General features: G+C 40.1%; 1 protein-coding gene across 1 annotated transcript in view; it reads left to right on the top strand.

Moving 5' to 3' along the window:
- Nucleotides 1-10,106, top strand: part of CCNI2 (cyclin I family member 2) — a 13,188-nt gene extending 3,082 nt beyond the window's left edge. Inside the window, exons 2-7 of the mRNA XM_032769207.2 lie at nt 1,809-1,965; nt 3,121-3,255; nt 4,056-4,130; nt 5,372-5,512; nt 6,540-6,770; nt 7,653-10,106. Coding sequence (XP_032625098.1) covers nt 1,852-1,965; nt 3,121-3,255; nt 4,056-4,130; nt 5,372-5,512; nt 6,540-6,770; nt 7,653-8,057 — 1,101 coding nt within the window. The 5' untranslated portion in view covers nt 1,809-1,851 and the 3' untranslated portion in view covers nt 8,058-10,106. The remainder of the gene's footprint in view (nt 1-1,808; nt 1,966-3,120; nt 3,256-4,055; nt 4,131-5,371; nt 5,513-6,539; nt 6,771-7,652) is intronic.
- The last annotated feature ends 1,805 nt before the right edge of the window (nt 10,107-11,911 follow it).

The raw sequence follows: 11,911 nt of genomic DNA, 5'->3' as shown, positions 1-11,911 counted from the left end.
GATATAGTAATATCGATTTTAGCATTACTCCTCTCGTTTTGTAGGAGTACAGAAATCGATTTAAAGAGCCCTTTAAATCGATATAAAGAGCAGTGTAGTGTGGACGGGTGCAGCGTTAAATCGATTTAATGCTTTTAAAATCGGTTTAACAGCGTACTGTAGACCAGGCCTCAGAAAGTGGCCTGACTGTTTCCCTTTGTTACATTGGCTTCAGTTCTAGTTTCAAACTCTCCCTTTGGTTAACTGTTGGGGCTTTCAGTTCTGATGCTCTTTTACACCCAGTACCAATTAAAGCCAAAGTCATGTGCATTATTTTGCCTTTAGCAGAGGAGGAGAAAAACATTTCATGGAGTTTCAGCTTTGGAAATGTAGAGTAGTTTCCAGAAGATTAATGGAGGCTTTGAATACTTAACTGAGCTGCTGAAAATAGTGATAAGAGCTTCTAGGAAGCCAAGAGGAGGAAGCCACAGTCCACAGGTCTTTATAATAAAGAAAAGAAGTAGAGAACTTAAAATTTGTAAAAATCAACCCTGGATCCTGTTTCACAGGTGAAACACTGTTTCCATGCTCATGCTCTTTTCTTTCAGCTGTTCAAGTGGCACTGAAATGTAAGCATTAAAATCTTTAATTTCAGCTTGTCAATGAAGTTCACATTTCTTGATACCCAAGTGTAAGTGTTTTGACTGGTTAGAGGTGATTTTTCTAAAGCAATGTTATTAGTTTAAAATTTTATTTTTAACAATCAAATTTCCTTACCTGTGTTACTAATAGCATCCAAGATTAAAACAGCAAACGGAATTTTTTAAATCTAGTTTATTTTTTATCAGCTTGGCTGTTTGCATCTTTGCATTGCTTTCTGTTTGACTAATGGAAACAGACTCCCCAGTGTCATTTCTGGTTCTCAGGTCTTGGCTACACTGCCGCTTTGCAGCGCTGCAACTTTCTTGCTCAGGGCTGTGAAAAAACACATCCCTGAGCGCAGCAAGTTACAGCGCTGCAAAGCGCCAGTGTAAACACTGCCCCAGTGCTTGGAGCACGGCTCCCAGCGCTGTACGCTAATCCCCACGGGGAGGTGGAGTACCTGCACCGCTGGGAGAGCTGCGACCACACTCATACTTCAAAGCGCTGCCACGGGAGCACTGCCACGGGAGCGCTGTATGGCTGCAAGGGTAGCTATACCCTCAGTCACTAGCACTAGACTGTAAAGTTTAGATTCCAAACACCGCAATCAAAGTTTTATCTTGGTTTAAGCAAAACTTTTCCCCCTGGAATTATAAAACCTCATTAAAAACAATTTTATTCATCTTAGGTTTTGTGTGAAAACAAAGCAAACAAGGATGTTGAACCTGTTTACCTTAAACTAGAACTCCAGGTCTGTGTTTTCCAAAACCTTTAATGTAGCAGTTAATAGATTTTTTTGTTTTAAAAGCTAGTTAGGAACCTAATTTTATTTACAGAGCATGTGAGCCCCATAGTAGGTAATCATCCATTAGAAGGCTACTGCAAGTATTTATGCAGCTTGTGAAGAAAAGCTCTTGGCTGCATAGTTGTTCAGTTGTCTGAGGTTCATTCATCATGGATCTGCTTCTGCTTTCATGGAAGTTAATGGCAAAATTGTCATGAACTGGCATGAAAGCAAGACTGGGTCCTACCTCCTAACATCTTTGGACAACAGACAAGTAGCAAGGACATTCTCTAGGTAGTTCTCAACATTTTAAAGTTGAAGAAGCCACTATGAAAAAAAATCCTCATATAGTTTTCAGGAGTTGTGGTGATGTTTTCTAATGTTTCAGTTTTCCTTGGTTTAGATAGCTGTGCCTACCTGGGAAACTGGCCCAGCCACTTGTTGCTATGAAGTGTACCGGATCTTCTGAGAGTCAGAGATTTCCGTTCCTACTAGAGAATGCCCTAACAAGAGAGGCCAGGAATTGGAAGGTGCCAGTTTTTTGGAATTTCACACTGAAGGTATTCTTTCCTCTTTTCTTTGGAAATGCATTAGGGTTCCAGAAGTTTTTCTCCAAAATACAGCCCCAATTCTGCTATCTAATCCACATGTCCACATCGCATATGGACTAGATACCAGGATTGGGATGTGTGTCTGTCCAGGTTTCAATATAGTATAACAAGATGCACAATGTATAAAACACAATTGATCCAAAATAAAATCCAGAGAATATCCTTGCACAAATGGGAACCTGGGAGTGGCAATCGGATGAAAGGGGAATGTGTTTATTTGGGTTAAAACAAGGGACCTATATGTAAGTAATCCTAAAATCTACAGTGCTTTGTCACTTTTTATTTCCCACCCTCCACTTTCACTCAGATGAGAGTAAGAGGGGATGAACTGCGATCTAACGGTTAGGAGTCAGGAAACTAAATTCTGTTCTTGGCTCTGCCATTGGCTCACTCTGTTACCTTGGGAAGCCACTTAACCTTGCTCAGTTCTTCTGTCTGTAATATGGGGATAATAATGCTTACCACATTTGTAAAGTGCTTTGAGATCAAAGTGCAAAATTGCCTTTGAAAAGCATTTCAGGCTATGTCCCTTCTCTTCACAATCTAATGGAGTGCTATACAAGTGCAAGGTATTATTATTTATTGTATTAATGAACCGGGCACTATCATCTGAATGGATAATTTGAGATCAATACAATACAAGTTAATGGTGGACGTTATTATCTGAATCATCCCCTAATTTAGACTGTGGGCCTATCACACAGCTCTAGTTGCTTTTACATTAACATTTAAATGCATTCCATAAATCACTTACAATAATACGTCAACAAGACTTATAGTCTTTCCTGTCCTCGGAACACATCCTCACAAGAAAAGCCTGAGTAGGTAGGTAGGTTTTGCAGCATGTGCTGCATGGTAGCAAACTTGGCTTCTATCCAGTCCAAGGGTACAGCAAATTTGAGAGACAAGGGGCTCCACAAAGAACCCGTAGATGTAAAAAATCAGCTCAAGCCCTCAAGATGATCTCTACTGTTGGACTAAGAGTATAACTGAGCTGTTGATTAGAGCATTTAAATAGATGGATTTTTAAATTCTATTCCTCAAAGGTAAGTGTGTTGTTTAATAAGCCACCAATTATGTTTTAACTTTCTTCCTCCATCTCAGGGCACAGATATCTCTCCATCACACTATGAGAAAGCAGTTCTCTGGATTGCAGAATTAAGCTCCCAGTTCCAATTTTACTCTGAAACGTTTGCCTTGGCTATCAACATTCTTAACCGGTTATTGGCATCAGTAAAGGTAGAGATTCTGTTTGGAAGCTTTCTTTTATGATTTTATTATTAACTAGGGCTGCTGCAAATATCTAATTAGGATTCAGTTACAAATCTATTGGACTGGAGGTATTTTGGAATCACTCCGATAGTGAACCTCTAGAAAGCACAGAACTCAGATAGCAATCAAGGCCCTGGCACATGCTAAACTTTAAGTCAGTAGGACATAAGCAGGAGCTTCATTTAAGCACATACTTGAGTGCTGTCCTAAATAGGGATTTCCCCTGAATTATAGTCCAAATGCAGTTATAAACATGAAGGCTTTGGGTTCGTGCAACCACTTTTCACTACTATTTTACACAAACTATGGGCCTGATTGCTCTTCCCTTGAAATCAATGGCAAAGTTTTCCATTGGCTTTGGTGTGAGCAGGACAGGACCCTCTCTTACGTATTATTACTCAGATTCATAATCGGCATCAGGCAAAAGTTCAAGGCTAGTATTCAGTACCCACCAATTTACAATAAATAAATGGAATCATCACATGCTGACTGGTAACACTGCAGCTTAGGGCTGACTGTATTGCATGACCTAAGTATGGAATGCTGTGATATCTGCGCTCAGGAGGGGATTCCTTCCATTGTAATTTTCCTGTCTTTGCTTTGTTTGAGTATAAAATGATCTTTTACTAATAGAAACTACAATGTAGGTCAAAGCAGGTGTAATGCAAACTAAAGATGAAGATTTGGGCCTCTATCTGAATGACCATTGTTTATTTTAAGCTAGAACGTTGTCTTCTGTGGTCAGTGTTTTGCTCTTTCCCCTTCAGGCACAAGTAAAATACCTTCGGTGCATAGCAATTACCTGCCTCGTCCTTGCAGCAAAAACCAATGAAGAAGATGAGGTCTGTATGTTTTATTTAAATACAGTAAATCAACTTCTGGTCATTCTTGGAAGTCATTCATGTTTCCAGGCTTTTACCAATTTATCCTCTCTCTTCTTCGGTGAGCTAATAACAACAACACTTGTCTTGTCTTGATATTGCTTAACCATCATTTGGAAAGCATCATGAGTCCCTTAAATGAAATATGTATATTATTAAAGCTCTGCCCTTCATTGCTGCTGCTGTGATGAGAAATTGGGAGATTAAAGAAGCCAAGACAGGGTAATAGTTCTTCAAAGGAAGGTTAGAAGTATGTATTTTCCTGAGGGTAGGAGATGTGGCTCGACTTCCATCCAATTAAATCCCAGTGGTTTGGGGCAGATAACTTAAACATGGGTTGGTTCCCAGTCCATTCATTAAACACTTAAATCAGCAACTGCTCACCTGGATATGAGATAATCTCTGAGAGATAATTACCCAGTTATAATCATGTGGCTAAAACCTCTTGCATCATTTTAAAAGCACATCTCAAAAATCATGTAAACCATTTTGGACTAGTTGATTTTTTTTTTAATTCTAAATTTGAAATGCAAAGGCTTGTAATAATAGCTCAAAATTGCCTTTGAAGAGCATAGACTGTATCCTCTCCTCTTCATTATCTAAATGTGGCCAAAGCTTTTCTTTTTCAAACTGTGATGAAAGGAGAAGAGCTCTGGGCTCAAGGCCTTTCTAAAGGTCATGAAATAGAAGAACTCAGTATTGTAAATACTAGAGTCAGAAGTGTGTTTCTCCTTGAACATGTCAGCATCCTTGAAATGCTCTGCAGAGATGCACACAAGCCTTCACACAGTACATACCGTAAGGTTGTGCTTTGCAGTATTTTCCCAGTAGACAGGAGAAGTTGAGTCATTGGCCACCGGAAATAAGAGAACCACAAATAAAGAAAAAGCACCGAGAAACAGGCTAGCAGGAGGCTTCAGAGAGACCGTCACAACAGCAAAATAATAAGGCTGGGGAAGCAGTGCTCTTGAATCTCTAATTTCATATTCAGCAGGGTCACATTCCCTCTTGGTGTTGTCAGGAGGTATTTAGAAATCGGGTAACCTGAATTTAAACAATTCTTGGCTCCTCACGGCACCCATGTGTTAAATCAGATCCCTTTGCACGCACAGACAAAAAAGGTCGCACACAACGTTGTGTAGTAAGGTGGCTTCTTTATTATTATTATTTATTATTATTATTATTATTCTCAATTTTCACAGGTAATACCATCAGTGAAGAAGCTTGCAGTGCAGAGTGGTTGTAAATGCTCTCCAGCTGAGATTTTGAGAATGGAAAGAATTATACTAGATAAGCTTCACTGGGATCTTTACACAGCGACACCTATGGATTTCTTAAACATTGTAAGCACTAAGAATTTTGCAAAAGTCTAAACTGGTTTTGTTTCTTGTTTAAGGAAACAGCTTTTTTACCAAATAAGATTATAAAACACAGATGCACGTGCGTTCACACCCCCCTCTCCACAGTAACTTTTAAGCCACACATTCTTAGCTATCTGCAAGTCTTCTGAAGAATGTTACAGTGAAAAATGTCCACTTCTTTTAAACACACTGCTATTCAAAACCTTCCATTTTTGTTTAAAAATTATTCAAGCTGGCCCCCATTTTTAAAGGACAACTAAAATGGACTTGAAAAAGATTCCTGTACTGCACAACTAAACTCCATTTTTATTTTTTTAAATACACACTGCAAAAATATTTCTAACTATTTCCATTCTATTAATACTGTACATAGAAAGCTGTCGGAATTTTTGCTACATCACACACAGGTCCTCTCAAACCATCTCTTGCCCCTACTGGGCAATTAGACCATACTGATCTGGCACTTAGTCACATAATTTGCTAAACACTTCATAGAAACAATTACACTTTTCTTAATAAATGATCATGTGTTTATAAGGCAAAAATCACGTGATTTGAACATACCCTGGGCTCTCTTTTTATGGTAACGGATGGATATTTAAACCATATTAAGCTGCTGATTGTTTGAAAACCACCTACCATAGCCAGGTGCTTGGACTATGAATTTACTGAGGAAAAAGAAGCATTACAACTGAATTTACTCCTATCTGCTGGCCTGAATACCACTTGGCTTTTGTTGGCAATCAGGATAATGCAGTGACTTCAGAATCTGTTATAAAACACAGACCTTTTACATTCATTATAAGCTTTAAAACAGTTTGATGTTTGGCAAGTACAACACAGACTAAGTAACACATGGTAACAGGGAAAATATTTCTACACTTCCTGATGTGGATTGAAATTAGTTTGCACTTCTGGTCAATAACATATGAAACGTACAAAGTTCACTGTTGACCTCTGCTATTTTTGTTTATATATATGTGTATGTATATATTTATCTTCTCTCCAGTTCCATGCCATGGTGATGTCCAACTGGCCTCATCTACTAAATGGGCTGCCTCAGATGAATCCTTCCCGCCATGTTGCATTCTTGACCAGACAGCTACAGCACTGTATGGCATGCCACCAACTACTGCAGTTTAAGGGCTCCACATTGGCTTTGGTGATCATCACCTTAGAGTTGGAGAAGCTGACTCCTGACTGGTTTCCTGTTATTACTGATCTGCTAAAAAAAGCACAGGTAGGAGTCAAAATGGCCTCACACCACAAATTTGAGGCCAGTGCACAGATAAATGAGTAAAGCTTGCAGCATATTTACAACCAACATTGCACGTTTTTAATGTACTTCTCAGGAGTGCATGTATGTGGCAGGGTCTGTTCTCCCTTTGATACCACCCCCTTAATGTTAATGGGAGTTAAGTACTCCTGGAGGAGAGAGTGCACTGCATTTTGTTACGGGGGTCTTTTATTGTGAAAGGTGGGTTGATCACATTAGACCCAATTTTCGAGACATCTCAGTGCTCATTTGCTCTCAGAGAGGAGGAGGTTCTCCATAGTTCTTAGTGGGAACTGCTGGATGCTGAGCAGGATTGAAAATCTGCCCATTTATATGATTTAGGAATGCCAGGATCTTTCAGTGTTTTTAGCTGAAGTAAATGCAGTCTTTTGAAGATATGGATAGAGGAAGGCCACACCCTACCTCATGGGCATTTCTGTTTGTCTTGAAACGGAGACATTTTCTCTGATTTACAGAACACACATGTGCAGTGAGTATGGAGGTAGTCTGGGAGTCAAAAAACCTAGAATCTGTTCTTAACTTTGCCATTTGCTCATCATGTGACCTTGGGCTCGTCAGTGACTGAACCCCCTACATCCTAGTTTCCTCGTCAGTAACATTGGGATAATAATGTTCACCCACCTTTTGTAAAATGCTTTGAAAGCTACTGATGAGAAGCTCTATAAATGCTAAGCTATTATTATAAGCCTTGTATACTGGAAAATTTGATATGTTTTTTTTTCCTTTCACTGAGCATACTTAGAATTGCACTTCAATTAAAGCTTTGACCACAGGACAGAATCATTTACAAACTAGAGAAAAATGGTTCTGTATCTTTCATTACAGGTTAGTAGCGCCAAATTCATCCATTGTAAAGAGCTTGTGGATCAGCAGCTCATACATTTACAACCATCCAATGCTGTTTATATCTTTAATCCTGCCAACCAAGCCATCCGAGCTCATCCCAAGGAAAAGTTACCCTATTGTTATTCTGAATGGAAGAATTCAAGTCAAATTAGTTCAAGGGTCATTGTGAGTCAGCCTGTTCCAGCAACTTTCACACCTACTTCCGTCAAAATTCAAGAAGACAGCATGGAGACAGATGAATTCTATGATGGATTCAGGCACCTATACAATGAGGAAGGTGTCCCAGAAGGTAGAAGGGTCAGCATCACTGGCTCATGCAATAATCTCAGGCAAGGAGAAAGTAGTTCCCCTTGTCCTCCATTACAGCCACCTGAAATTAACTAGAGGAGGCCATAATTGTATAGGAACTAGCAAACGCAGTTGCCAATAGGTCAGATGAATGGAATGCTAGATGCTGTCAAATGAAAGCATTCCTTGTTTTGGGTAGAGCAATGCCAAAAACATTAACTTGCTGCCTTTTAAGTGTGTCCTAAAATAACGTTTGCTACTTCCCCACCATTTTTGTGTGATCTGAGCATAAAGCTGCGTAAAAACCTCAACAACTATGGATAGCTGAAGTCATACAACTCAGGGATCCAAAATCAGCAGATGGGCTTCACACTGCACTTGGAGAAACTGATGGGACCACATTCCTTGGGCAGCTATTATTTAGGCTCTCTCCCAGCATGCATTGTGACTTCAGCCCTTCCAGACTATAACATTGTTCTCCTCTACAAGCTGTTTCCATAATATGAACAGCTGTAGGTGAGTTGCCTTGTGGGGAAGGGAGCTCCCATTGCATGGACCATTAGGTCTACTAATATATTCCTAGGTGGGACCAAACTTCTGATTTAACAGTGAACAAAAATGTGTCATGAGAACAGTCAAAGCCTCTGCGTAAGAAATTCCAGTTTTACTTAAGGGCTGATCTTGAACTCAAAAGATGCTCTGAGTGCTTTGGCACCTTTCAGAATCAAGCTTTTAGGGATTGATCCAGAGTCCATTGCAACCAATGGGAAGACTCCAGTGAGTTTTGCATCAGACCTTCACAGATTATGTGGTGCAATTGAATTTTGTTCATATTGTAGCTTGCAAACTGTCTTTTTTTTTTAAACTAACTTTTACAATTTATATATTTTTAAAAACATTTGGTTCTTTGCCTTAACTACTAATTCCCACAGTGAGGCATTGAAACTGACTTCTGTAGTGTGTAACTGTTTTAAAGCAGCCTGGCAAATGTTTTAAAGGATGAGTCCTGAAAGGGTGATTGTTACTTTTTTATTTAAAATGGGGGCCAGCACTTAAGTGAACTTTTTTTTTTGTATACTAATTTGAAAGTGTAATCAGACCAATACTGTAGGGAAAACAGATTAGGCCTTGATCCTGCAAGTTGTGACCCAGTATGAAAGCTAGTTGCGTGCCTTTGTATGAGCGCAGGTAAGGCTAAGCATCAGGCATAACTCATCAGAGAGAGAGCCCCGGCCCATTCACTCTCAGTTGCGCGAGGGTAAAAATTGGGTGGGGCTAAGCAGAGACCTGGATGTAAGTGCCATCCTCATACTATGAGAGGGTTTACCCAAGCCTCACACAAGCCTTGCAGCAGCATTCTTCTTAACGAAGGATGAGGTTTCCTGGCAATCCTTGTCCTGCTCATCTCTTTTTACCTTGTGCTTATGTGAAGCATCTCCCACAGCTACGCTATGCAGGCTCAAAGCTGTTAGTCGCTGAATGAACAGATTTAGTTTTAGAAATGTTCTGTTAAAATGTTGACTGCGTAAGCACTGTGCTAAGGTCGGCTTTCTGTGTGTGTGCGCGTGTGTACATGCGTGGATGTGTAAGCCAAATTTCTTTTAAACTGCAAAAAATAGGGTGCTAAATGTACCAAAAAAATGTTATAGCAAGGTAGCGAATTAATGCAAGTGAGAGATATGAGTATGAGTGCATTTGGACACCCTTTGGAACACATGATGGAGCTGTATGGCAAGGCAAAGGCTACCACAAACTGTGAATGTTGCGCTTTATACTAGTTTAAACCACAGCCCTCCTTACAGATTGAACAGGGTGGTTTGCCAGTGTGTCTGATTGCAAAGCTGTAGTAAATAAGTTTTGAAATGGGAATTAAAAAACGATGCACTGTACCAGAAAAGAAAACTGTTTACAAGCCTTTCCATGCATCTCGAGGGCTAGTTTATGGAGGGACTTGGAATGTTATTTATTAATCCTGCCTAAGTAGCATAAGGAAGGTTTTCATTTTGTGGTAGGACCAAAAAAAGAAAAGAAAAAAAAAAGCAGCACCTTCCTTTTCTATCACAAACTGTGACTTGACTGCCTGACTTTTAAAGAGGCAAGTTATCTTTTGTAGTTTTCATTAAATAAACTGTAATCTACGTTCTAGTTTTCTGAGTGTGTTCCTTAAGGTTAAGAATGTAATAAAATTGGAATAGGGCCAGAATCTGCCCTGATGCGACTCCATGCAATCCCCTTAAAGGCAACAGGGTTGAGGGGTGTTTGTCAAGGGACAACTTGGTCCCAGGGCCATTTCATTTTCTATGCTGTTTCTTATGCATCCTCAGTAGCAGTGGCACAGCTGTAATTGGGCCTAAAACACTCAGACACATTGCACATCTGCCCTCCTGTCTAGCTTTGAGCTTGTGGGTAGTTTCCTGCCGCTCAGCTGCACAATTCATCCTACACTACTGAACGAAGCCAAATTTTAACCTCTCTGTATTCTGGTCCAAGCGGGGCTAAGCAGAAACCTGATATACTTATCCCACTTTGTATACGGTTTCTTCATTCTAAAAGGCAAACTCACACTGAAAAACCTATTCAGAGATGTCACTATTTCACAAATTAGGAACATGACTTGACACTAAAAGTGAACAGCAAAATCTACAAAGAGTGCCCATTGCAACGAAGGTATTCTGGCAGCTCTGTACCTTTGGGAGCATGCATCGCCTCTCAAACACATATTCTAACGTTACAGCTGTATCATAAATGTACTTGTTAGACTTCTGCGCAGCCTCAACAGAAACAAAATGTCATGTCAGCTAGCCACGGCTATGTTATCTACGTAAAGATCATCCATTAGAACTTGTAAAACTCCATGATATATTGCTCAGACATACTTCCTGTTCTTTTAAGGACAGAGGAGCTGCTGCAATGGTCTGACTCGAGCTCTAAGGAAGACAGTATTATCTTTTGTGTTATGCGATGCATGTAAATTTCCACACCTGTAAGAGAATACAGTCTGGGCTTATTAGCACCGCTTCCCTTATTGACTGAGCAACTAATCAGCATGGAAAGGTTCTGTATACTGTTTAGTCAAGCATCCTAAGGATCAGTAATACCAGAATTTAGAATCATGTTGCCAAGTTCAATTTCATGGATCAGTATTTTCCTTTTGCCACCCTCCCCCCCCCCCCTTTTTTTTTTTTTTTGATACAAGTCCACATCAATCACAGATTACTCTCATTCCAAGCAAGATTTGCACTGGTCTCTCCTCACAGCATTATGAAGGACATCAGTGTATTCTGTTGCCAAGTCATTGCGGCAATAGTAGCTATGGCTAAACTGTTGTGTATCATTATCAGATTAAAGAACCACTTTATTATAGAGGTTCTACCTGCCATTGCTCCTGGGCAGAGTTGTACCGATTCAGCCAGCTTTGCACTGGCTTGTGAAGGCCTGGTGTGGTTAGAGCTGGTTTTGACAGGACCACTATTGTGCCAGAGGCTTGGCGTGTGCATATTTATACCTGTGTAAAGCCAGGCATAGGTCTCTCATAACCTATGGGGAAAATGTCTATTCAGTGGTGCTTACCCAAGACTATCAAAGCTTCTGCTAACCAAACCAGCCAGTAACACATGTTTCTAGCAGAGAAGCAGCTTGGGCTATAAGACTGAGCATAGGACAGAGAATCAGGAACGCCTCATGTCTAATCCTGGCTCTGCTACTGACTGACCGACCATGTGATCTTGGGAAAGTTACTGAACTTTTGTGTCTGTTTCCTTATTTGGGAGATGGGGATAAAATACTGATTTCTCTCTCTCACAGAGCGCTGCGAGGATCATAATTAATGACACGTTTGTGGAGGGAGTGCTTTGTTCTTTAGTGAAATGTTCTCCTATGCCAATGTGTCACACGAGGAGAGATCTGGATGCAGAATATTATTGGAACATAAGATATGAGAGAAGGGCCTG

Source organism: Chelonoidis abingdonii, chromosome 7 (genome assembly GCF_003597395.2).
Source record: "Chelonoidis abingdonii isolate Lonesome George chromosome 7, CheloAbing_2.0, whole genome shotgun sequence".
NCBI lineage: Eukaryota > Metazoa > Chordata > Testudines > Testudinidae > Chelonoidis > Chelonoidis abingdonii.
This window is presented reverse-complemented; position numbering and strand designations above follow the sequence as displayed.